The sequence below is a fragment of the Vicugna pacos genome, chromosome 33, assembly GCF_048564905.1.
Source record: "Vicugna pacos chromosome 33, VicPac4, whole genome shotgun sequence".
NCBI classification, from domain to species: domain Eukaryota; kingdom Metazoa; phylum Chordata; class Mammalia; order Artiodactyla; family Camelidae; genus Vicugna; species Vicugna pacos.
Genome location: NC_133019.1, coordinates 20,242,919 through 20,270,616, shown reverse-complemented (window position 1 = coordinate 20,270,616; position 27,698 = coordinate 20,242,919). Strand labels below are relative to the sequence as shown.

At 41.5% G+C, this 27,698-nt stretch overlaps 1 protein-coding gene across 6 annotated transcripts in view; it reads left to right on the top strand.

Annotated features, from left to right (window-relative positions):
- Window positions 1-24,481, top strand: part of ELMOD1 (ELMO domain containing 1) — a 75,599-nt gene extending 51,118 nt beyond the window's left edge. For 5 of the 6 annotated variants that reach the window (XM_015250897.3, XM_072953932.1, XM_072953935.1 and 2 more), the window contains 5 exons: window positions 5,818-5,951; window positions 8,992-9,060; window positions 12,588-12,638; window positions 13,761-13,894; window positions 22,677-24,480. In XM_015250897.3, the coding sequence (XP_015106383.1) occupies window positions 5,818-5,951; window positions 8,992-9,060; window positions 12,588-12,638; window positions 13,761-13,894; window positions 22,677-22,849 (561 nt within the window). In that variant the 3' untranslated portion in view covers window positions 22,850-24,480. Of the gene's footprint in view, window positions 1-5,817; window positions 5,952-8,991; window positions 9,061-12,587; window positions 12,639-13,760; window positions 13,895-22,676 lie in introns of all 6 variants that reach the window. The other variant, XM_072953936.1, reaches the window with a different exon arrangement.
- The last annotated feature ends 3,217 nt before the right edge of the window (window positions 24,482-27,698 follow it).

Sequence of the window (27,698 nt, the reverse complement as noted above, 5' to 3'; positions counted from 1 at the left end):
GGTGAGCCACAGCCACCGTCACCTCTCCAGAAGTCCCTCCAAGACCAGCAGGTAGGTCTGGACCAGGCTTCTGTGAAGTTACTGCTTTTGCTCTTGGTCCTGGTGCACATGAGATTTTGTATATCCCCTTTAAGAGTGAAGTCTCTGTTTTCCCCTAGTCCCTTGGAGCTCCTGCAGGTAAAACCCACTAGCTATCAAAGGCAAATGCTCTAAGGACTCCTCCTCCCGATGATGGACACCCAGGCTGTGGAGCCTGGCATGGGGGTCAGAACCCTCACTCCTCTGGGAGAACTTCTGCAACATAATTATTCTCCAGTTCGTGGGCCACCCACCTGGCGGGCGTGGGATTTGATTATGTTGTGAGTGCACGCTCTCCTGCCGTCCTGTTCTGGTTCCTTCTTTATGTCTTTAGCCTAGAAGATCTTTTTGGTAGGTTCCCGTCTTTGCTATTGATGGTTGTTCAGCAGTTAGTTGTGATTTTGTTGTGTTTGTGGGAGGAGGTGAGCTCGGTGTCCTTCTACTCTGCCATCCTTAATCCAGTAATCTCTGATGTGACTTTAAAAGGGATTGTTTTTTACATTTCCTTTTCTGATATTTTATTGTTCATGTAAAGAAATGCAGCAGATTTCTGTTTGTCAATCTTGTATCCTGCTACCTTGTTGAATTCGTTTATCAGCTATCGTAGTTTTTGCTTGGAGTCTTTAAGGTTTTCTGTGTGTAGTATCATGTCATCTTCACATAGTGATACTTTTACCTCTTCTCCTCCAATTTGGATCCCTTTTATTTCTTTTTCTTGTCTAATTGCTATGGCCAGCACTTCCAGTACTAGAAAGGGCTCTTAACTATTGCGCTATGCAATCTCTCAAGGGAGAAACATTGCCTTATTCAAATTTGTAGTTTCAGAGGCTGGCCCGTGGTTTATGTTTAACTTCTTGAACTTTCAAATGGGTGTTCATACTTTTGTTATCTATTTCATAACGTTGTTTAGAGCTGGGGTAAACAAACTAAGGCCTGTGGGTAAAATCTGGCTTGCCACCCATTTTTTTGTAAGTAAGTTTTAGGAACATATCCACACATCCATTTGTGTGTTGTCTATGGCTGTTTTTGTACTACAATGGCAAAATTAAACAGTTGGGCAGTGACTGTATGGCACCCAAGCTTAAAATGTTTACTCTCTGGCCATTTATAGATGGAGTTTGCTGACCCCTGGTTTAGAGACTTGAGTAATATATCGCTGTATTGTTTTATTGCTTTGATTTATAAATATAGGAGACCATTATCTGTGTTTCTACTTAGAGTCTTAAACTGTGAAAAAGAAATCTGGATTTTATGATCACTTAAATGCAGGCTGGGATAAAACTGATTAACGTCACTTTCTATTCACGTAGCAGTGTCCATATGTTATTCAAATGGAGTTTCTATTAAATGCTTCTTAACCAAATTAATAGTAAAGGCAAAATTTTAGGTGAATTCAGGTACTTAATAGAAAATATATATATAACCCTGAGTTAAAAGATCTTCTCCTGGTGGGTAGAGCTGCTTCTCCTTGAATGAATAGATGGACAAATGCCCCTGCTCTTTCTGTTTGCAGCAGACCTGAGACAGGGCAGAAGTGTTCAAATAAGCTTGCAGTAAAGACTGAGAGCAAGGATGAGAGATCAAACAGAGAGCATAGGCCATGAGTGATGATGGGCTGACGCAGCGTGCAGGTTCCACATCTGTAGCTTGTCATCTCCCACAGGAACCACCCTTCCTAGCTCTGGTCTCCTGCACTTGGCAGGTGGCTTTGTAATAACTCTGCTCCCAGTAGCGCAGCCTTAGGTGGGGAGACTCCTCAGAGCCCCCTGCCAAGGCGCACTACCTTAGCTCAGATGTTCAGTCAGCTTCCTAGATGCAAGAAACAGCTTCACCTTTTAGGGCCACCCCGCCTCCTCCCATTACTTTTTCAGGGAAGACCCTGTCTATCAGAAGGGAATCCAGTAACTCAGGCATTCTTACAGGAAATGTATACTTGGTAGCACTTCACATAAGTGTTTTAGCACAACTGACTTTCATTTTCCAAGCAAATGACCCTTATTAAAGTAGACACAGCTAAGAACTTAACTAAGAACACTTTTTAGCCATTAATCTAGTCTTTTGTGATACATGAAATTACATGAAAATGGAACTTCTTTTTTTTTAATATTTATTTATTTATTTATTTATTTATTTATTTATTTATTTATTTATTTTTATTGAAGTCTAGTCAGTTTACAATGTTGTGTCAGTTTCTGGTGTACAGCACAATGCTTCAGTCATACATGAACATACGTATATTCATTTTCATATTCTTTTTCACTGTAAGCTACTACAAGATAGTGAATATAGTTCCCTGTGTGGAATTTCTTTTTTTTTCCTCCTTTTTCAGCTTTATTAGGTAGAATTATTACAATTCAGCTGCACATGCACATTGTATTGCATGTAAATACATATATACGGTATACTGTGAAATTTCTTTTTGAAGCATTTTATTATTCAAATCTTTTGTTCCCCTAAACTAAATATTCCCCAGATGAAGGTTGATAACCGAGCTGTAGAAATGGTTCTTGTTGCCATTTTGCTCCAAATGAAACCAAATATTTTTAAACCTGAGATTACTTCAAATTATTGTTCAAATGAATGTGATGAGCTTTACTATTTGTTTTGTTTCCATTGTGGCAGTAACCAAATAAGTTCCTAAAGGATTTTTTAAAAGAGACCATTTCTTTAAGTTTTTAGTACTCTTCTGGTGAATTCAAACATTCTCGGTTTTGATGAATACAGAGAACTGGCAAATTCTTATATGAATAATATAAAAAGACACTTACATGCATGTTTGATATTTTGCTTTCAAGCATTTTAGATTTACTTTCCTTCCCCTGAAATTTTTCTCCTGCCCTTTAGATTGAATTTAACTATTATGTTGCTAACATAAAATATCATATCATTTGAATAATAAGTAATTTTGGAGTAATGCCTAAAATAACTTTGATGAATTACAACTCTTTTTTGTCTTTTTATCACAACTCTTTTTTTGATAGTATTTCCTGTCATTGGACATTGCTTTATAATGTGTCAATTCGCTATAAAGCAAAATGTTTGTGTATTACTGTTCTGTTTAAGCTTTTAAATCCATGTAACATAGAATTAGCAATTTTAAATTGTTGAATTATGTCTGAAATAGTGATAGGAAATTTTACATTTGTATTTGTCCCTGTCTATAATGAAGATATAACGTAAAATATTATAAATAGTCTGAAAAGTAAATTTGTTTACCTGCCCATCTTTATTTACTAGAAAGAACTAACAGTTTGAACATCACATATTTATACATTTGTGGGTCTCAGTCTCTTTCACTCTCTCAAGTAATTACATGTGTCAAAAATGTCTTTCTATATAATATTTAAAAAGTAGAACCAGTTTCTCACCCAGTGAAGAGAATCATGCTTAGAATTTATATTTGTCCATTAAAATACAATTGATCCTAATGTAAATTATTTTAGGTAACTCTTAAAGGGGATTGTATCTTTTGAGGTTTATTCATGAACAGTTCTGATCTTTATTCAGCTGTACGTTGCTTGTTCTCACCCCTGTAATAGGTGAGAAATGAAACTCATGTCAGTCCACTTTTCTTTCTATTAACAATTCTGCTAAAAGTTCTCTATAAAGTTAGATAATCATTTTCTGAGGTTTGAATAATGCATGGCCTCAAAACTGTCCCTGTTCTCCCTTCCCTTTATTCTCTTGAGTATTTTTGAGGACTTCAAAAAACTTTTGTGGAAGACTGTGTGTGTGTGTGTGTGTGTATATATATATATATATATCTGATTAGAAACTAAAACAGAAAGGTTAAAAGCACTGCAGTATATATGCATTGCATTGCCCTCAGAGCAATGACACGATCACACGTCATTCAGCCTCTGGAAAGTTCCACTGTATTCTTATAAGAAGATGGGAGTGAAAGGACAAATAACCTCTTAGTTTTATTATGAAATAGTGTTCATTTCCCAGGCTCTCTGAAAAGGTTTTAGGACCTCTCCGAGGAGTCTTCCAATCATACTTTGGAAACTGCTGTCCTAGGTAATGGAGGAGGAGGAGGTGGAGGAGGTGGAGGAGTAGTTGGAAGAGGACTTGGAGAAGGAGGAGGTGGAGGAGGTGGAGGAGGAGTTGGCAGAGGAGTTGGAGGAGGAGGAGTTGTAGGAGGAGGAGTTGGCAGAGGAGTTGGAGGAGGAGGTGGAGCAGTTGGAGGAGGAGGTGGAGCAGGTGGAGGAGGAGGTGGAGGAGGAGGAGGAGGTGGAGGAGGAGGTGGAGGAGGAGGAGGTGGAGGAGGCGGAGGAGGAGGAGGCGGAGGAGGTGGAGGAGGAGGTGGAGGAGGAGGAGGTGGAGGAGGCGGAGGAGGAGGCGGAGGCGGAGGCGGCGGAGGCGGAGGAGGCGGAGGCGGAGGAGGTGGAGGAGGAGGAGGCGGAGGCGGAGGCGGAGGAGGAGGAGGCGGAGGAGGAGGAGGCGGAGGAGGAGGAGGCGGAGGAGGAGGCGGAGGAGGAGGAGGCGGAGGAGGAGGAGGAGGAGGCGGAGGAGGAGGTGGAGGCGGAGGAGGAGGAGGTGGAGGCGGAGGAGGAGGTGGAGGAGGAGGAGGAGGAGGTGGAGGAGGAGGAGTTGGAGGTGGAGGAGGAGGAGGAGGTGGAGGAGGAGGAGGAGGTGGAGGAGGAGGAGGAGGAGGTGGAGGAGGAGGAGGAGGTGGAGGAGGTGGAGGAGGAGGTGCAGGAGGAGAAGGAGGAGGAGGTGGAGGAGGAGGAGGCGGAGGAGGAGGAGGCGGAGGAGGAGGAGGAGGCGGAGGAGGAGGAGGAGGCGGAGGAGGAGGAGGCGGAGGAGGAGGAGGCGGAGGAGGGGGAGGAGGCGGAGGGGGAGGAGGAGGCGGAGGAGGCGGAGGTGGAGGAGGAGGCGGAGGAGGAGGAGGCGGAGGTGGAGGAGGAGGCGGAGGAGGAGGAGGCGGAGGAGGCGGAGGCGGAGGAGGAGGCGGAGGCGGAGGAGGAGGCGGAGGCGGAGGTGGAGGAGGAGGCGGAGGAGGTGGAGGAGGAGGAGGAGGCGGAGGAGGTGGAGGAGGAGGAGGAGGAGGTGGAGGAGGAGGCGGAGGTGGAGGAGGAGGAGGTGGAGGAGGAGGAGGTGGAGGAGGAGGCGAAGGAGGGGGAGCTGGAGGAAGTGGAGGAGGAGCTGGAGGTGGAGGAGGAGGAGGAGGAGGAGGAGGTGGAGGAGGAGGTGGAGGAGGAGGTGGAGGAGGAGGAGGTGGAGGAGGAGGAGGAGGAGGAGGAGGAGGAGGTGGAGGAGGAGGAGGAGGTGGAGGAGGAGGTGGAGGAGGAGGAGGAGGAGGAGGAGGAGGTGGAGGAGGAGGAGGAGGAGGTGGAGGAGGTGGAGGAGGTGGAGGAGGAGGAGGAGGAGGTGGAGGAGGAGGTGTAGGTGGAGGAGGAGGTGGAGGAGGAGGAGGTGGAGGAGGAGGAGGTGTAGGAGGAGGAGGAGGTGTAGGTGGAGGAGGAGGTGTAGGTGGAGGAGGAGGTGTAGGAGGAGGTGGAGGAGGAGGTGTAGGAGGAGGTGGAGGAGGAGGAGGTGAAGAAGGAGGTGGAGGAGGAGGAGGAGGAGGTGGAGGAGGAGGTGGAGGTGGAGGAGGAGGAGGAGGATGTATTGGCAAATGTATTGGCAAATATTCAGCTTTGCAAAGGTCCTCCTAGTCACGTACTTCACTAAATTTGAGGCATGAAGAGTGTTATGTGTGTATATCAGTAGGCTGATTTTTTTCCTTGTCTTCAGTTGTGGAAGTTCCTGAAGCCCAATACTCCACTGGAGTCCCGGATTTCTAAGCAGTGGTGTGAAATCGGTTTCCAAGGTGATGATCCTAAAACAGATTTTCGAGGAATGGGACTTTTGGGACTGTACAATTTGCAGTAAGTAAAATGAAGGATGGTTGAATTTTAAAGCGATGTTACGGTCTCCTCGTATTGAAATGGCAAAGTTGAGTCATTAGTCCCAAAAGCAACTTCCCAGAAGACTCTAAGAAAACACTCAAGTCCTCTGACTTGAACTCAGGTTCATAAAATTTAAAAAGCTACTCCCATCTTCCTTTTATTTGGTAAACTTGATGGATTCTTTTAAGCAAATCTCAAATTTGTTTTTAATTTTTTATTATGAAAAACTTCAATTCTATACAAAAACAGAAGGAAGATTATGAAGAACCCCCTTTGTCCTGATCACTCAGATTCAGTAATTATTGAGGTTTTGAAATACTTGCAACATTCGTGGGTTTGTTTTTTTTTTTGGTTGAAGTGTGTGAGTGAAAATGCTACACTTTTTGTCATTTCATGCTCATATTTCAACATGCAGCTCTGAAAGACATGAATATTACTTTACATTAGCCCCAGTGCCATTATTACACCAAACAAAATGAACAATGATCTCTTGGTATCATCTGTATCCTGTTCGTATTCAAATTTCCCAGTTCTCTCAAAAGGTCTTTTTACAAGTGGTTTGTTTTAATCCAGTTTCATATAAGACCTACACATTGTATTTAGTGATTCTATCTCTCTGGTCTCTTTTAATTAGAGCAGGCTGTCCTCCTCTGTCCTCTCCTTTTGCCTCCTGTACCACGTCATTAACTCGTGCAAGATTCTGGGTCAACTGTCCCATAAAATGTCCCACAATCTGGAATTTGTCTGTTTGCATTTGTACCCGTCCCCAGTGTGTCCTGAAAGTCAGAGATACTCAGAAAGGCTTGAGTACGTTCATGTTGACATCACAGTGGGAGGCCCGCAGCATCCACGCTCTCAGTCCTGTGCTGAGGTGGATCAGAGGAATCATGGTCTGATGGCCCCGTTGTGAAGCCCCCCACCAGCCCTTTAACCATTTCCTCCCGTGGTCATCACTGAACCAATTAATTGTAACAAAGACCGCTTTTCTAGCTCTGTTATTCTTCCCGTGGTTGGTGGCTGGAATTCCGTAAAGACAGTTTCCTTTATTATCTGTGGTTATTTGGTTTCTCTAAAATACAGGCAAGACAGCTGCTCAAGTAGATAAGGTGCCAATTTTCAGAGTGAGGCGTTGGCGCCCTAGTTCCCTTGTTGGTGATCCAACTTTTTTTTTTTAGGCTTTAACTCTATATTTTTTATTATCATTTTACTTCTCCTGGCTTTTGCATATTTATTATGATCCAACTAATTGTGCTCATAATTTTTTCGTGCTTAAATTAGGTCGTTTGTCGCCACTCTTTTTCAAGCCAAAGGGAATCCTTTTAAGGTGGTTTTTGTGTCCTTTGACACAACCCTGTTAGTGTGGATGGTGATATATATTTTTTAAAAAATTTAACCTTAGTCATTTTAATGGCACCCATTTCCACCCTAGGGCTTCACTTTTATTTTAAATTTAGGAAGTTTAATAATCACCCATTCTTTTTTTTAAGATGTTAAACCTTTTATACAACTTTTAAAGGTTACATTCCATTTACAGTTATTATAAAAGGTGGCTGTGTTCCCCGTGTTGCACAATACATCCTCATAGACTGTCTTACACCCAGCAGTTTGTACTTCCCACTCCCGCACACCTGTACTGCCCTTTCCACCCTCCCCAACTGGTAACCACTAGTTTGGTCTTTATATCAGAATAATCACCCACTTTTAAATAAAATGTTTTAAGTGCTACATTATCGTGCAATGTGAATGAATAAAAAAGTAAATTGTGATGACAAAGGTGATGTTACAACTGAGTGGGTAAAGGATGAGCTTTTGAATAAATGGAACTAGGACAACTGGCCTTCCATTTGAAACGTGAAATGAAACCTCTGCCTCAACTCAGTTTACAAATTGAATGTCAAAAACCAATCTTTACAACTTTTAGGAGAAAATCTTTAAGATACATGAATAAGGAGGAATTTCTTAAAGATAAAAACAGAAAAAAGCATAAAATGTAGAAGAAAAATAAATAAATCTCATGCATTGAAATTGAAATATTCTGTAGGATAAGCCATGATAAATAAAATGAATAGAAAGCCAGTATTGACATTAATAATGATAAAGGATCCATATCCAGTATATTATTCTCTTTCGGCTTATTAGTCTTATTTATTTGAGGACATTTTTTAGATATCCTAGACCAAGAAATATGAACAGACAAGATATTAAAAAAGAAGCCTAGATGGCTGACAAACGTGTAAAGAGACTCAATTTTATTAATAATCATGGACACACACACTAAATTTGCTGACTAGTTTTGAAACTTTCCGAGAGAAAATTTAAGAGCGTATTTTATCCTTTAGATATATGCAGGAAATATACACACATCAAATTAAACAGTGTATGATATAGTCTTATTTTATAATTGTCTTTGTGAAGCACTTTTTATGATGTATTTTGAGGGTGTGTAAGGTTTTATATTTGTTAGGAAACTTCATTGCCCACGTCTTTCCAGAACAGACTTTTATTTTTAACGTCTCTAAGCTCCATAAGATATTTTCATCCAGGATTCTACCACCCCATGAATATTCTCCAAGAAAATATATTTGAAATGCAGCCTCTATCACCTCCCCTAGTGTCATCCTTTCTCTGCCCTTTGGCTGTCACGGCCTCTCACCATGTCCCCTTAGCCAGGCCTTTTCTGCCTTCTGATAGACCTCCTCCTGCCTTCCTAATGAGAATCTATAACCCTTCTTAATAAGAATACCTTTGGCTTTCTGGAGAGTGGCAAAATTCATAGTTAAATTTTTCAGATCTACTGGAATTACTCCTAAATCTATGTACGGTATACAGCTACCCTCTGATACTGTCATTATAGTGGGAAAATTCTATCATGAAAAGCTGCTCATTCTCTGGGGGAGCTGAACCGAGTGCTATGTACTTACCCGACGTCCTTCTCTGAGTCCAGAATGGCCTCAGATTGGATTGAGATGATGTAATTCAGCAGGTGTGGAATTGCGATCTTCTTTCCCTCCCACTGCAGGTATTTTGCGGAACGGGATCCTGCAGCAGCGCAGCAGGTCCTCTCTGATTCTCTTCATCCGAAATGCAGGTAATTGTTGAAATAAAAGGTGGATTAGGCTCTGTGGATTAGGTCGAGTTAGCTCCATCTCCTGTATCGCTCTGTTGGTGAGATTCCCAGGAGAGTCGGCCCACCAGAAGCGAGGCTTAAAGCTCTTTCGAACAAGCCCCTTTTGGCAAATGCTGGATAGGAAGGTTAGAATGTCAGGTTCTTGTTACAGAATTCAGGATGTAAAATGGCGCCATTCAAGTGAGATACGTATTTGAAGGGACTGATAAAATCCCTGGTGTCTAGGAAGATGAGGAGGTGAGCACAGAAGGAGGATGAAATAGAGTCTGGAAGAAAGAGCTCAGAGACAGGGGGCCGTGATGGGGGAACAGAGGAAAGGATGGAAGCCATGCAGTCAGGCAGCCACCGAGAAAGTCTGAAATTGCTGAGGCTCTTTTTTTTTTTTTCCTTAATTAAATTGCAGATTCTCAATTGTTCGCATTTTCATTTACCTTTCTAAATTTTTGTCTTTAACTGATTACGTGAAGGGATATCACTAAAGAGGAAATAAGGTATTTTTCTTTGCTTTTGTGTTTTCCTGCGTTTATTTTAGAATAAGCATGGGTAAGAATTTTTAAAGAAATATAAATTCATGAAACTTTTTCAAAAAGGTAGACATTTCCCAACTTTTTATGTAACATAGTTCATTACATTTGGGCTGTTTTTGGTGAAGGAAAAAGCATATTAGACAGACCTGATGGAAAATGTCTAAGAGCTTTTCTGCAGCCATGGCTGTATCTCATTGCAGAAACATTTTGAACACTTCACCTAAAGGCTCACCACGTTACCACACGTACTCTGATCCCATCTACTCCAAGAGAGGGACATTTTATTGGGGAATTCTGTTGCACAGAGCAGATTCGCTCTTCTATTAACGTAGTTCTAACTGCATTATTAGACCAAGTAATTATTGTATATACATGCTTTAATCCTGTTATTATAAGGAGTTCTTCTATTTTGCACCCATAGTTTTGTATTACTTTTTTCTCCTCAGCATGGCAGATTCCTTGTTAGGTTCCTGTTTGCTAAATAAGTCCAACATTTTATCATACCATTCTCAAAATTTACAAACAAGTTGACCTTACTATTATATTCATTCTAGCTTCAGTTGGCTGAGATTCATTAAACTATACTCTTCTTCCCAAATTTATAATTATAATTTTTATAATGTTAAGTTTTCATTTTCTTTACCTTTACTTTGAGAAAAACACTAAAATCACTTACCTCTTTCTTCATATATTACATGGTTAAAATTGAGCTATTTCCGTTTTGAATGACATTTTCAGAATTGCATGCTTCTGTGATATAAAGACTCTGACCTCTCTCTAATTAGAATTGGCTGAGGAGTCTGTACGCACTGTCAGGTGGCATTTCTTGAAGGAGCATAAGCCAGAAGACATGAATCCTCCATGGTCCTCAAGAAGTGACAATTGGCTTAAAATATTTTTTGATTAGCCATTGGAGGGAGATTAACTTTGTCTATGAGCCGTTCTGAAAGAAAGGCTTTTAGTTTTATATCCTCTGTTGACCATCAGAGAGGAGACCCTTGAGGGTTTGTGTGATTACTCTTATTTAAGAAGAGTCTAGCATTTGTGTGTGTGTATTTGTGTGTGTGTGTGTGTGCAAGGATGCACTTTGTCCCTCAAGGTACCATAAAATTGACTAGATGAAGTTTACGTATTAATCATTTCATATTGATGGTAAATGTGACTGAAGACAAGTCAGAATGTGTTGAAAATGCTACTGTCCTTCACCAATGTCTGAAAGAAATATATATTTTTTAAATTAATTTTTTAATAGACTTAATTTTTTTGGAGCAGCTTCAGGTTCACAGCAGAATTGAGCAGAAAATACAGAGTTGGCACATAGCCCAATGGATACTGACCCACTGTGATATCAGCATAAGTTCTGTTCATCCCTGAATATTTCAAGTGTTAGACAGGGAAAAGCCACGCACACTAAGGAAAGTTCTTTCCTGTCTGCTCTTCAGCAAACATTTTACATTATTGCTCTCGTGAAGACCCATCTATTGAATTTTGAAGTAACTTGAGGGATAAAAGTAGATTCAAGTTTAAGAGGAGAATTTTGATGGTTCATTTTGTTTGTTTGTTTGTTGTGTGTGTGTATTTCCTGAAGAGAGGAATTCCTTCTGTTTGGATCAGGTTATCCTATAAGTAATCAAATGAGTAGAGGTCATTTGGCCTTTTTGTAGATTTCCTATGCAGAGAGAGATTTAATTTAACAAATACAGAGACGCTATGTATTTATAAAACTTTGTCGAAGAGAAAATAAGTGCTTATAAATTTGGTTATATAAAATTTCTTAGATTTCACACCCAACTCATTTTCACTTGGGTATTATTCTTTTAAGGTGAAACATCTGATGCCTCTGTGGCTGGCTGGTTGGTGTGTTAATTGGTAGTCACACTTGAAAAAGAAGTGGTTTATTTTAACATGAATTAAGGGCAGTTACTTTGAATTAAAGCCAGTAGAAAGTATATATAAATCCAGGTTTTGTGTCATGTTTTTGTGGGCTGTGCTGTGTGTGTTACATGTGTGTCTTTTAATGTAGTGTTTGCAGTGTTCTATAGAGCATTCCCCTTTCTCCTGCCTAGGTGGAAAGCTAAGTGTTCATAATAACTTTAGCTTTAAAATTTTATTTAGTTCAAAGGCTAACCACATTTTTCAGTGTAGATCACCAAAGGAAGGGCACATTGGCCACAATGAAGAGGGATCATGATTCCTGTCTTTAAGATGCTGGCAGTGTGGAAGCGGGTGAGATTAGGGGAGTGAGAAAGGACACAAAGTAATAGAATGCCAGTCAGCATTTTCACAATGCTTTTATTATAGAATTCTTTCTTCAAACAGTCTCATTCAGAAGCTCAAATTATAAAAAGGGATTAAAATGGAACTGCTGTGGTTTAGCTGTCTTGCTTAGCCACAGGAAATGCCATAGCTCTTGTTGGAACAGAATTTTTAGAACCTGTGTGTTCTTCCCTCCCTCCCTCCCTTCTTTCCTTCTTTCTTTTTGTCACTGACTCAATTATTTATTTATCAGTAAACATTTATTTGGCATCTGCTGTGTGCCAGACATTACAAGTAAGGCTGGGTGGGATAAATGCCATAAAACCAAACAAAATGCAGTGGGGCGTCATGATAGGGTGAGGGAGCATCTTGTTAGAGGAGAGAGAGACACCAGGCAAGGTTTCTTGGATGAAGTATTGTTTGATAATGACTGGATAATATGAAAGAGTGTCTCAATGTTGGGCCTTTAGGTCTGTCAATCACTGCTGCACTAAAGTAAATGGGGATACTCTGAGCCCCACGTAAGTTATATTGCGGCTATTTAATTAATGACATTTAAATTGATTAGTGTTTGATAAGTGAGTTACAGATATCCCCGCCTCTAGTCAACAGTTTTAACAAAAACGTTAAAGGAGAACAAGCACCAATTAGAGACCAGATCTTATTTATTCATGTATTCATTCATTCATTTATTCATTTATTCAGCAAATTCAGCAAAGCAGAATGGGAGAAGAAAAGGATGGAGAAAGCAATTGGGTGAGTGTGGATTTCATATATAAAGGTTGTCAGTCTGAGCCAGAACCAGAATAAAAATGCCCAAGAGCGCTGTAAAGATGACAGGGGTGAAAATCCACTTGTCCTGATGGAACTCTATAACCCCGCTGAATTTTGAAAAGGACCTGTTTATATGTTTTTGATCTATCTGGATGATGATATGATACTACTTTCCTGTGACCAAGTGATGCGGTTTGGAAAGTTATAACTGTGGAAATGATTTTCAAAATCATAATTTGGAATTTTATTTGCTAGTTTTCCCTCAAGGATTTCTGTCAAGGATCAGGCTACTAGATAAAAATTTACCTTAGAAGTGTTTTTTTTTTAATATTGCCCCAATTCATCCAAAAATATTTCTGCCAACAAAGAACTTTTTTTTTTATGTGTTGGATTTATATTAGCAGAGAGGACTTAAAAACTCAATTTCACTTAATTTTGGATAGATATGCAGAAAATGGACTAGAAAATATACCCTGAGTATTAAGACACTAAACTTTTCCTCATTTTAAAAGTAATTTATGATTATTTATAGAAAATTTCAAAAATATAGGACAGTGAACCAAAAAAATCAGCCTGATCTTATTACTCTAACATACTCATATCAATATTTTGTGGAATTTCTATGCACATTTGTGTGTGTGTAATAAAACTTGGCTTGTTCTGTACATAATGTTAATATCCTGCTTAAATAGCCTTTAGGAATACAGTTTTTATTAGCTGTAATCTGTTATACGAGATTACCGTAATTTACTTCCCCACTCACCTTCTGTAGGATATAGGAATAGCTTACATGTCTTCTTTGCCTTATAAATAATGCTGAAATGACTATCCTTGCATTAAAGCTTTGTCATTTTCTGATTTTTTTTCCTCTCGTATATTTGGGGATAGAATTACCAAGTCAAAGCATATGAACTCTCCATTCTTTTGGTATAAGTATTGAAATTTTCTGATAATTTGTAAGATTCAGGGTATTGACGAGGTGGGGAGAGAAGGGGAATCTGCGACTCTGATAATTTAATAGTAATTTAAAACTCAAATGATCACTTTTTAAAATGTTTACTTACCATATGTGACACCCAGTTGGTGTTGTTTCGCACTTCACAGGTACTCATTTGCAATTGTGGGCATCAATATAACTGACCTGGCGTATAACCTACTGGTGAGCGGAGCTCTGAAAACTCATTTCTACAACATCGCCCCAGAAGCTCCAACATTGTCTCACTTCCAGCAGACGTTCTGTGAGTGTCCTGTTGTTTACCTGTTGACTCGGGTTTCTGTAGAACACTCTAGGCGGGGGTTGAAGCCGAGGGATCTTTGTGGCTTGGCTGTTTTGGGGCGTTTGAACTTCTTTCTTTGGTTTGGATTTCGTTTTCTTGTTCAAAACCTACACATGTTCAGGCATCATGAATCTTTTCTCATTCCCAGATCTTGCCTAATATTCAGTGTATCAAATCTCAGTCTGACTTTTAAAGGCATCACGAGTTGTTTTTCTCCCTCTGGTCCAGCATGGCACAGCCCTTAAGAGTGTAGGCTCTGAGGACAGCTGGAGTGACTCTCAGATCTCTTTTACTAACCTCTCTAAGCCTCAGTTACCTCATCTATAAAATGAGTCCTTTCCTCATAGAGTTGCTATGGAGGTAACATGAGAGGAAGATTAAAAAGAAGCTTTACTAGCCAGCCCCGTAGCTGGTGCTCAGTGAGCATTAGGAAGAGGAGGCGGTGGAGTAGTGGGCGGTGGGGATGGTGTCGGAGTGGCATCGCGATTACTTGCCACAGAGGATAGTATCTGTCACCCCTGTAAGTGTGGGTGCTGGTAGCGGGAAGTGTTGTTGACCCTGAACTGGAGCCTCATGTTGTTCTTCCCTGAAGGGCATCCTTTGGGGTTGCACTTGCACTGAGGTCTTAGAAGATAAAGTCCGAGACCATTTAGTGGAGCCCTGGATCCTAGAATGTAGCTGAGTGGCCTTACGATCCCTGCAGGCCAGACACAGTCTGGTTTGGAGGAACGTAGGAAGACAGTCCACCAAGTCATCAATCGACCTGAGCAATTTGAAGGAGAAATGTCTTTGAAACCATTGAAACCATGCTTACTACACTGAGGGCCTCATGCCTAAGCTTTCTTAGGAAAAATTTCAAAGTTCTTCTCCTTAGGTTTCTCTCAGCTTTTTTTCTCCTGTTAAGTTGCAAAAGAGGTCTGCCACTGGCTCTAAGTATGGTTAATTCATGTTATTTCACCCCAAATCTACCCCCAGGAGAGTATGGTTCCCCAGTTCATTTTTAAAATGTGGCAAAGTCACAAGTTAACAGCAATTTATTTTACCGAAATTCCTAAATTAATAGTGATTATATCATCTAGGATTCTGTCTTCTTTGATATCTACTTACTAGGACTTCCAGTTAAAGACAACGTAACTAATGTATGCATTATGCTCCCTTCTGAAACTTCACTAAAGTTAACATAAAGAGATTTTTCTAAGAAAGCATAGATGCACAAGAATAGGAGAAATCAGAAACAAGGCAAGAAAACCTCATTTTGAAAGCTGGAAGGTAGAGTAAGCGCTGAAGGAATTAGTGGTCTTGAGTGGGCAAATCCCAAATGGGGTGTGGAAAGGTGAGGAGCAAGCTGATTTATTCCACAGGGCTCCCCAAAAGCTTCAGGAACTGGCAGCATTAGGTATCTCAGAAAATGAAGATTAAGGTAAGACCGAAAATAGCAAGAGTGCATGAAAGCACATGAAGAAGCTCTGAGAGGCCTGAATCCTCTTCCCCAGGAGACAGCGTCTGTCCTTCCCCCTTCTCAGCAGAGGCTGGTGTCTCTTTCCAGAGAAAGAAAAATAAAGAGTCTCTGGTCTGGTGAGAATCAGGTACAGATGGTGGCGAATCATCCTGAAAGTGGTGATGAAGACTGAGGCCCAGGCTCCTTCTCCTCCCCAGTTCCTGTCACTTTGGCAGCCAGTCAAGAGATTGGCAGAGCCTTCTCTGAAATCTGAACATCCCAAGAGAAAATAGCTAAAGATTCTACCCTCTGGGTTTCCCCAGTGAAATGGCCCAGGCATGTCTCTCTACAGTCCTGCTCACAGTCAACAGACCTGTCCTATGTGCTCAGACCTTCCAATCATCTTTTATTCCAGTTGGCTTTTTATTTAGTAAAAAATAGTTACAGCCAGCCAGGGATTATCGGATGTTTGTGATGGTTAAAAACATGCCCTCAGATTCCTTGACACTCTTCCCGCTGAGTGGTAGGACTTCTTTGTTTCTTTCACACCTTGAATCTGGGCTGACCAGTTGGCTGACCAATAGAGTAAGCAGATTTTGACACTCTGTGACTTCCAGGGCTACGTTAGGGAAGGTTTTTATCTGGTGATCAGAGACTGAGCTGCCTTTGGAGGCACAAGCCACTGTGAAAGGGATCTAATTCCTCTATGCTGTGAGGAAGTCCAGGACATACAGAACAGCCGCATGCAGGTAATCTGACTGACAGCCCCGGATGAGGCCCCACCTGGTAGTCAGCATCCACCACCAGACGTGTGAGTGAACTTGCCTCCACATGATTCCTGCCGCCAGCTGTCAAGTCACCCCCCCCCAGCCTTCAGGTCTTGCCAGTTGAGACTGCAGGCATTGTGGATCCATCCCTGCTATATCCTTTCTGAATTCCTAACCCACCGAATTCATGAGTGTATTAAAATGGTTGTTTTAAGCCACTGGATTTTGGAATAGTTTCTTAAGCACCACTAGATAACAAGAAAACAAAGGAAGATGAATAAATGGAGCACAAGGAATTTTTAGGGCAATGAAATTATTCTGTATGATGTTATAGTGGTGGCTGCATGTCATGATGCGTTTGTCAAAACCCATAAAAAGTGCAGCATCAAGACTGAACCCGAATGTAAACTGTGGACTTTGGCTGATAATAATGTGCCCGTGTTGCTTCATCAATTATACCAAATATGCCGCATGATGAGGGATGTTGAGGGTAGCAGAGTATATATGTGTGGGTGGAGAGGGCTATGTGTAAACTCTGTATTTTCTGCTCAGTTCTGCTATAAACCTGAAACTGCCCTGAAAAAATAAAGTCCATTAAAAGAAAAAAAAAAAAAGAAAATAAAGGAAAGCCTCAAGCATGAAAGAGAGTCCAAAACAAGCAGAAATAAAGCCACTGCGAAGAAATAGAAACCATGTGAGAGAAAAAAACTTCAAAAATATGTATCATTAATATCCCCAAAGAGATAAGAGAAGAAATTGCAACTATGAAACAAGAACAAGGTGTCACAGAAAGAGCATTCAGAGAACAACAGAGTGCTCTTAGAAATTAAAAATCGGAAAACAGAAATGAAATCTCCAAGAAGGATTAGAAGATAAAGCTGAAAACTTCTACAGAAAGTAGAATAGAAAGTAAAAGATGAAAAATAGAAACTAAGGGTTGAAAAATTAAAGGACCATTCTTAGAAGTCTGACAGCTGAGTAATAGGAGTGCCAGAAAAGTAACAGTGCAACTGAGGGGAGAGGGTCAAAGAACTAAATCAAGAAAAATATTCAGAACTAAAGGATGGCTTTTCGTATTTAAACAAGTGAGCACCAGCATAGCAGATTAAAATGGATTCACACTGAGATCCATGTCATTGTGAAATCTCATGATACATGAAAGAGATGATTCTAAAAATTTCCAAATCTGTCATGTCAAGAACTGGGACTGAAGATGACATTGGACTTCTCAACAGCAGCATTGTATTCTAGAAGACAGTTGAATAACGTTTTCAAAAATTCAAGAGAATATTTTTAAAAATCTAAGAGAATATGATTTCCAATTTAGAATTCTATACCCAGTCCAACTTACCAGGTAAGTGTGGGAGTAGAAAAAACACCTTTTTTTGAACCCAAAGTCTTAAACATTTTACCTCCTTTTGCCTTTATAAGGACGCTCCTGAAGGGTATGTTTCCACAAGATAAGAGTAATCCTGAAAGGAATAAATAGGGTCCAGAAAGCAGAAAATCTATCACAGAAGAGAATAGACTCTGCAAGATGAAGGAAGTCAAAAAATCAAGCAATGGGAAATTATTGAGAGCTATGGCGGTCAATAATCAAAAGAATCAGCTGAAAGGGTTGACATGTTGCCTTAAGGAAGCAGGAATTAGGACAGGAGGTGCTGCTAGGTTTTGTTTGCTTTTTGTAACAGGACATTAAATTATTTGACTCTGAACTATGTGCATGTTATAAGCTGAATAAAAATAAAGGGCAAATTTTAAAATATATCCATTTTATGACTTGTTCATGGAGAATGGAAGCCCCCTACATATGTGATTACAGCTCCTACTCTGGCAACTAGGTCATTGTATTCACTCCTGTCACAATTCTGACCGTTTTCGACAACTAGTACTGAGGCTTTACTACAGATCAGAGTCTGTGCTGAGGGAGATTGACACCTGAACAGGTAATTAAAGCACACTGGGAAGAATTTTGTTATTGAAGAAGTAAAGATACTGTTTTTCAAAAATTGAAAAGGCCTGTGGCTGGCGTACGTCACTCAGCCTGGGGGTCAGAGAGAGCTTCCCGAAGCAAAGGCCAATTTCATGAGACCTGAAGGCTGAGTAGCTGAAAATACAGTGGTGGCCTCGTGGTCCGGCCTGAGGGAGTGGTCCAGGCGATGAGGAACAGCCTGATGGAGTCAGGGGCTACAGCACAGGGCGTGGGCTGGGAGGAGGGCAGTCGAGAGACGACAGGAGGGAAAAAGGCAGGGGTGGGAAGGATATCTTGGAAGGGCTTCTGTGCACCATTTGAAAGAGCATCGATCTAAGTAAAAGGGACTCCCCGCTGTGTTTCTGTATCCCTTGTTCTCACCTTATTCTGTATTTACTGTGCCCTTACTTTTGAGGAAAAGTAGAATGAGTTTAGTTTTAGGTATACCAGGGGTGTGTGTGTTCCTTCTGGGAAATAGTGGACACTCTAACATAAGGCTCTGGAGCTCTGAAGAATTACAAGGGGGCAGATTTGGGATTCATCGGCATTAAGGAGAAAGTCAGAGCCACACGGTCGGGAAGCTCTCACAGGAGGGAATCAAAGTTAGAATCATAGGAACTGACATACAAGGACAGGAATGTGTGTTTTGTTCACTGCTGTATCCTCAGCACAGAGCCTGATACAGAGTAGGTGCTCAGTAAACGGATGGACCGATGAATGGATGGATGGATGGATGGGAAGCTTGAATATTGGATGATGTCCTTTTGGGAGAAGGGGAGTCTAGTTTCTCTGCAAAAATGTAGCCTTGGCCTGAACTGATAAGCTTCCAAGAGAACCCTAACCCTAACCCAGGCGAATAAGCATGCGTTAGGATGACTTATTTTTTAAGACCCTCACCAGGTTTTAGAAACAGCAGCCATCCGCTGTGGATTGGGGTGGGGCAGAGGAACTCAGTCCTCCTTAGAGGAAGCAAACTGCCCTGAATTCATCGCTCCTCTGTCAGACGTGATCAGTGCTGCACGTCTCCTCTGTAATATTCTTGCAGTTACCTGTGTCCTCCCATGTGTCTCTGCCGTCTACTAACCAAAATGCAGTGAAGCAAAACCAGGGCACCTTCAAGCAACAACAAATACGCTGCAGGCTTGAGCTGGAAGGGCACATTAGTATTCAAAACAGGCATTTCATCTAGGTGAAAGCATCTAAGAGTATAATAGCTCTATCATTTTGACTTTATAGTTTTATTCAGTGAGCGCGGCACTGCCAAGGCAGTGTGCCATGAAAATTGCATTCAATCTACGGCTTCCCTGAACGGGCAGCTCCACTGAAATGAAGTCAGGTTAGGCGTCGTGAGCATAAGGAAAAAGTACAGTGCCCAGAAGAGGAAGGAGAATTATCTTTTCTTTGACTTTCACTAAGAATAAGAACCGGAGAGAGAGAATACACCGGAAAAGGCAGCTGATTTCAGGTCCCGGCTTCCAGCTTCCAGCTGTAATTGTGTAATTGTACACCATTCAGGTATCTTTTCTAAACCCAACGTCCTCATCTGTAAAGTGAAGATTTACTCTGCGTTACCTATTCCATGAAACTGTTGTGAGAATTAAATAAGAGGCTGTAAGCAGTAGCCTGGCCTCTCTCTCCTCCCCCTGCTCTTCACGCCATTTTGTTAGCTTCCTTGGCCAACAGATCACCTGAAATTGTCTGCCTGGCTCCCTCTCTTTCTATAAGAAGCTAAGGTTTGTGCAGCATGAGGACTTCTGCCTTTTCCTCAAATCTGTTACATGTTTGTTAATTGGCAGATGGGCCAACTGATCAGTTGGCTAAATGGATTTATGAACAGTCTGTAATGTTATATAAATGAGTGAAGTTTCGTGATTATAACATGGACCCTGGAAGCCAAGCCGCTATTTCTGCATTTTGATTACAATCATGTTATACGGTGTCTAATTATTTTCCTGATGAGATAGAGTCCCAGGGAGTCAGTTTGCAAGATTTATAGCTTGACTTTTGTAGCCTGTAGAGGAAGGAAAATGGTGTCAGATTATTAACCCCTCTTCTTCTGCTCTTCCCCTAGCCTATCTTTTAAAGTTTTCACAGTGTTCTCCTGTAGTTACATTGTAAGGTAGAAAAATGGTGAAACCAAATGGATCTGTATTCTAAAACTCCGTGCTACACCAGACACCTTTAGAGTGAGTATGTACATTGTGGAAAAGTGAATTCCTCATTAAGGCATTTTTCATAGTGCCTGTTTATTATTGTCAATAAGAGTGAATACCTTATTAATCATGGTACTAATGAGTTGCTTCTAATTCATCAGGATTGGAAATCTGACTCTGTATACAGAACAGCTCAGGTGTGTTTATCTGAGCTCAGAGGCCAAGTCAGGAAAATTATGTGTGTGTTTTATAGAGCAAGGGAGGAAGAAATTATAAATGATCATAGATTTTATTTAGAACCATAAACACTATAACGTTTAGAAAGAAACCAAGGGAACTTAAAAAGAGGGCGTCTTCTAAACCAGTGGATCTCAAACTTTAGTGACATGAGCTTCATTTTATTGAACTATGGTGTTTGGTTGAATCTGGGAGGGTCTACATTGGTTTAAAGTCCCTCATGCCATTCTTGGGATACTTTAGGACGGATAGATGATTGAATTCTTTTGGTTGAATGAGATACTGAGATTAGAGGAAACGAGTTTCTGTTGGTGTGCACTGAAACACCCAGGATGAGAAACGGACCCCAAGTCGTGCATATGAGAAATGGTAAGAAGTAGTGGCGGTGCTTAACCTCATGGCATAAAGGGCATCCCTTCAAATCCTTGAGTTGGAGAAGTGTTGAATTTGTTCCAAGAAATATGGGGCAGGAAATTTGGGCCCAGTGTGAGAAAGGACCTCTAAAGAACCAGGTTCTTCATCCATGCCATGGGACAGGCTAATGTCAGTGTTGTCACCAGAGGAGCTCAAGGCTGGGTGCTGCCTCAGGGAATCCAAGCATCCGATGGAGCAGAGTCAGATGGGATGGCTCCTAGGATCGCTACCTCCGATCTGGGGCTTCTCTGCTGTGATCAGGTTCCCACGACAGTGGCTGTGGGCCCTGGCTGGTGTAGCCCGGAGGCATTTGGATGAGGATTGGGATGTGTCCCCATCAGAGATGTTAATAACAGTCAATATGTTAACCAGTGTTAACACGGATTAACATAGCGTGTTAATGTGTGTAGAGAGCCCAGACACAAATCCTAAAGGAAGTGAGCCAACCCGAAGAAAAAATAAAATAAATTCTCTCTCCTTGCTACCCTTTCTCCTATATTGAAGAGAGAGACCATAAACTTAGAGGTGTAATGGCATACTTAATGTCATGAATGAGAAATCAGGTGAGTTTGTGGAAGTAGACCCACGTCTGGCAGTGTGTGTAGGGGTGGGACGGAAGGTCATTTCTAATTTTGTATTATAATGAGATATAAATAAAGATTTTTTTAAAATCTGTTATTGGAACTATGCTAAAGCTTGTCCCATAAGTAGCTACTTACCAGAAAAACAAAAGCTATTGATTTTTTTTTTTTTTACTATTAGAATTATGTATGTATGTTCCAAAATTCCCTTCCTGTGCCCCCCGGTCATGTGTTGCTCACTCCTTCTCCAAGGAGGGGAAGGGCTAGGATTTAAACCAGGTTTCTGGCTCCAGAATCCTTCCTCCCAACTGTCTTCTAATGTTAAGACAAAGAAAAGCTTGTGTAATGTTTGGTTTCCTTTTTTCTAACTAGTATTATTTCCTTTTAAAATATTTTTTTCTTAGAGACACTTGACCTTGCTTTGTTTTGCCACGTCTGTTATTGTCTTTTCAAAAAAGCTGTTCACAGTTCAATTCTAAATATGGTAAAGGGGGAGGTGCAGTGGGGAAACAATACAGTGAGTGGGTTTTCTAATCAGATACTTAACATTTGTTCCAAAAAGTTTCCCAGTTCAGATCATTGGTAGAGAACATTTTTGAGACAAAGTTTTTGAATATCAATTATGCTTCAGAGCAAAGATGTCTTATTAACAATTTCATGTGGTTTAATGGCCAGTCTGTGTTGTTCAGAGTTGGTTTGCAGGTTTTTTTTTCTCATAATGAATTATCAGAATACATTCGTTTGATTTGTCAGGGTGATTAAAAACTTGACTCAAATCAGATATCAAGAGAAAAAAGACTGACCGGAGTCATTTTGAAAAACCAAACCATCATGTTAATTTAATTAGGGGAAAGATGAAGTAGTTACTGTCGACCTTTCAGAAAATGTTCCAGATGTTATTCATACTCTACAGATGACAGAATTGATTTTTCTTCCTTCTTGAGAAGAGTGAGAATAATTCTGGGACCAATTGCAAAAATCTTGCAATCGGTAGCTTCCACTGTGCCTGTTTTAAAGAATAATTTTTAACCGCAGTATTGGCCGTGTTCCGATCTCTTCTTTGCGCTCCATGGTTACTGTTCTTTGGTCTGACATCTCTTTCAGCATTCAGGGTGATTTTGAATACAATTAAGGATTTTTTTTTTTGCTTTCATTCTTATTACTGTCTTTCTCTCTAACAGGCTATTTGATGCACGAGTTCCATAAGTTTTGGATTGAAGAGGACCCCATGGACATAATGGAATTTAATCGTGTGCGAGAGAAATTCCGCAAGAGAATCATAAAACAGCTGCAGAACCCAGACATGGCGCTGTGCCCACACTTTGCTGCCTCAGAAGGTCTGATCAACATGTAGTCGCCCACACTGGTTTTACTGGATACCCTGGAACACTGCCTCATTATTGTGTTAGCGCTCTGCTTAGGTCCCAGCTCACACACCGAATGCACACAGTGATTGTATGCATGCCTGTTGGTACAGTATTTTCATATCTTGGTCGTAATTACCAGATCCCCAGGATACCACAATTTCTGGAGTATCTGTCATCCATTGACTGCTCATACTGTGGCATTATGCAGTGTTACATCTTGCCTTGACGCCCGGGTATGGAGAGAGTTTTCTATTTTTTTAGATTGTTTTCCTCTCCCTCATAATTCAGCATTGAAGAATTGTGTTTCTCTAGCTGTATTTTGTATGTAAAAAATTTAGCTGACCCTTGTTCTGTGAAAGCCTTTTAATTTATTGATACGTTTCGTGACTACGGCTGCTAGCCCTCAAGCCAGGTCCATGCTTGGATCTCATTCCAGTAAAGTAGAAGACTTTCAAATAATACAGACAGACACATGATAAGCCAAATCATTCCTGCAAACACAGCTGCGCTTCTTGAAAATGTAACGAGGCTTACAAGAAGCAAATTTAGGTAGGTGCTGTTTTTATTTGAAGTACCACAGAATTCTGTTGTAACTTACCCACGGTCGCCATTGTGCGTAATCACCTGGACATCCAATTATTTTATTCCCATAATTTTACTCGCTTGGGTGCCTAAATATGTTGATGATGCTGGAGCCTCAAAAAAAGAAGTATGCATACGGTGAAGGCTGCAAGAGCTTTTCCACTGCCTGCCCGTTGCTGAACGCAGAGTTACACCCTGGCACCGTTCTCATCCAGGCATCTTTGCTCGGGGCACAGTGCTGGCTGGTTTGCCGTCTCTGTCAAGAGATGATATCGAAAAACAATTTGCAAGAAAATGTGTTGCAAGAGAGGAACCTGAGCTATGTCATTCTGTAATATTTCTTGAAAATAATGACCTTGTCTTGTATCAGTGGAAGAAGTAAATTGCTTGGATGAGGGACAAAATCAAATCATTTCAAAACTGCTGAAAATCATTTTAAAAAACCATGACTTCGTTTGGAATTATGATTGTAGTCTGTTGAATAGTATTTACCATGGCATTTCATACCCATGGTATTTTATACCTTCTATCAATTTTAGTATTATTAGACGTTTGTGTAATCATTTGCTTATTTAAATTAATTTTGAGTACTGCCTGTCAGTTATGAATAAATTACATGTCATTCTACTGTAACATATAGTGGATTTCATTTGAATGTTTTTGTGCTTGTACGGCTTCTGAATATGCAAATATGTGAGTTGGTAGAATGTCAAAGGCCGACCACCCGGAGCTGAATTTAAGTCACACCATCGGCCAGAGTAGCCAGGTGTGAATTAGAGGGTGTCGTGTCTGAGAGGCTGCTTTTATTTGACGGATCGTGAGGCCTGGTGGTGCTTTAATGAAAGAGTAAGATCCAGCTTTTTCTTTGTAACTTCCTCTGAAGCCTGGTTTGTCTCCTGCTGGACAGCGGATCTGGGGAATCACTGCGGTGCTGTGGTTTCCTGGTCCATTCTAGTGCCTCTGGGATTCTGCGCTGCATCTTTCATAGCCCTCTGCCCTTCCTCAGAATGGGAAAGGGAGGGAGTTGGTTAACACGTGATACACTGATGAGAGCAGTGATGAGAACATGTATTCATCTTCAGAGTAAGTGAGAGTTTGTGAACCTGGTCATCGGGCTGTCTGGGGACCGCTGACTTCCCGCCACCGCAGCAGCCGCTGTGTGTGAAGGCATCATTCCACATTCAGTAGAGCCTTGTCAGCCACATGGACGCCTGTTGTCTTCCTGTCCCCTGTGGTCCGGCGTCACTGACATGGCTTGATACCATGTGGCATCTACACCGGCTCGCGTCCCTTCTGTGCGGGTGGCGATAGTTGATGGTAACAAAGCTGGGGGTTTTCCCTCCCAGCTCCTTGAATGACTTCTCTGCTGCTTCTTAACGTGGCTGCACAGTTTGAGGATGAACAAACTCTGCCAGCTGCTTCTGGTTCTGAATATTATTAGATTTCTTGTTCGCACCTCTTTGTGGAAGATGAATTCTACCCTGTAATATAAAGTGAGGTGAGAAAAAAAGAGGAGAAACTTTCAAAGGCATTAAAAAAAAAGTGTGATGTGTGTGTATGTATGTGTGTGTGTTTCCCTTGGGCATTTTTAGCTTGCTTATACTCACTCCACTGAACAAGGGTCAGCCACTTAAAATGTAAATTATGTAGCATGCCCCAGGTTTTTCAAAACAGTTCTTGCGATGATAAAAACACTGCAGAAAGCAAGTTCTTTGAAGCACCAATTCTGAAACTTGTGACTTCAGTCTCACTTTCCTTCTCACAGTTATTATTGTACTGAAAAAAAAAATTTTTGTTGCCTGGTAACCCACCATCTCTTCTATTTGAAATGAAGCTTAAATATATACCAAACCTAAAAGATAAGATAACCTTACAAGATAACTTCAAACCGGGACACTTTTAAAGACAAAGGAGGATGTTGTTAATAATTTCTTTAGGAGAATAAAGTAAAGTGGGACAGTCTGAGGAAACTAAGATGTTAGGTGACTGAGAGGGACAAAGAGACAGACACAAGTAGGGGTCACCCACCCACCACTCAGTTAGACAGATGCAACCCAGTGTCTTCACTTTCTAACCTGCGGCAGGAGAAATACATCACAAGGACAGAGACATTTTGATACCCAGGATACTACCCCAAATCTTTGAAGACCTATCAGAGGTGTGGGCTTGACCTGGGCTGGAAGGTCAGCTGAGCAGGCTGGGCCTATAGGAAGTCAGCAGTGGGGAAGTAAAACCTGGCCACGAATGACCTCGATCCGTAAACAGATGGGGCCAGATCCAAACTGAACAGAAATGAAGAGGGGACCAGGGTTGGTGGAGCGTGGGGCTAGCGGATGGGAGATTGAGGGAAGGAAAAGGAAACTTTGAGCCACAGTGACATGTGCTCCATCAAAGCCATGCCTCTGGCTCTTTGGGGAACTTGACGGAAGTCACTGCTCTAATCTAGAAACAAAATGGCAGAAAAGCAGAACAAAGTCCAGAGGATGAAAGAGATGCTGGTATGGATTCCATTTCAAGAGCTGGCGTTCAGTGTGTTCTGATGCCGTGTACCAGGGCTGTGCTAGCTCTTTGCCCCCGTTATTTCATCTCCTCAAGTGAGATGGTTTGCATGCTTGTTTTTCTAGACAAACAGGCTTAGAGAATTTAAATACATGACTAAAGTTATCAAGAGAAAGGAAAGCACAACCAGGTATGACCTCACCCCTGTTAGAATGGCTGTTACCAAAAAGCCAAGAAATAACAAGTGCTGGCGAGGACGTGGAGGGAAGGGAACACCTGAGTGTCGGTGGGAGTGTGCACTGCTGCAGACACCAGTACGGAAGGTTCCTCAAAAAAATAAAAATAAAAATGAAACTACCATAGGACCCAGCAATTTCACTTCTGGGTATTTATCCAAAGAAACTGACAACACTAACTCAAAAAGATACGCGCAGCCCCATGTTCTTTACAGCATTATTTATAACAGCCAAGACATGGGAGCAACCTAAGTGTCCACTGATGGATGAATGGGTAAAGAAAACGTGACATATTTATATACACAATGGACTATTATTATTCAGCCATGAGAAAGGAGGGAATCCTGCCATTTGTAACAACATGGATGGATCTTGAGGGCATTATGCTAAGTGAAATAAATCAGATAGAGAAAGACAAATGGTCTCATACGTGAAATCTTAGAAAGAAAGAAAGAAAAAACCTTACAGATACAGAGAACAGACTGGTAGTTGTAAGAAGCATGAGGTGTGGAGTGGGTCGAATGGGGCGAAACTGGTCGAAAGGAAATAAATAAACAGCATCTCTTAAGTCAGGGCCTTACGCCTGACTTAAAGGCAAATTATGCTGTCTACCTAATTGGAATTATTTTCTACCGTCCGGGGTAGATTATAAACACACATGCACACCTACCCCCAGCTGATAATATACTGTATGTAACATTCCTCGCTCCGGTGTCTGCAGGGTGAATCCATACCTGCAGATCACAGATGCTGCCAAACCGTCCCTCAGGGCTTCCCATGTTCTGGGTCAGAATTTCTTCCTTGATACACACAGAACAATTCCAACAGGAATGTGAGCTCCATCTCCTGATTCCTGCCTCCCCCAAGAGCAGTGGAAGACTGTGTACCTCCTCCTGGCTCCCCTGTGGGAAATCTCAGTAAGCTGGGCCTCGCAGGGCCTGGATGGAAGCTAAAGGGCTTTTCTGTGGAAAGAGAAACTCGGACGTGTGAGCTCTTTGTCAAATAAAACGTTCCTTGCACTGCGGAGCGTCTTGTGCCCGCTGACCTGACTTAGCTTCCGGAATGCTGCTACTCCTGGGCGCATCGACACATGTGATGTCACCTGTTAACTTCCCTGGGATGCTTGACCGAAACCAGGGCGTGGGTACAAAGGGTAACGTGTTAACTCACTACCTTTCTACTATGTTATCTGTTCTGTACCTAGCACCGTGGTCTGCTTTGCAAAGTTGAAGGCAACCAGGAAAAAGGGCGGCAAGGAGAAGAGAAAGCTGAGATTAAGGTTGTAAAACAACAGTTAAGCGCCCTCTGTCATGCAAGGTGAGTTAGGGTGATTCCTTCATGATTGCCACCTGCCATACGAGGGCTCAAGGGAATTCCACAGCATCACAAGGCACAGTTTGAAACAGACTTTATTAGAAAAGTTTCAAAAGCAAGGATCAGACCAAAGAAGGTGTGAGCGTTTCCTGTTGTCCCAAGGCCGCCAGGGCCTGTGTGCTGTGCTGGACACACTGTGGGGTTC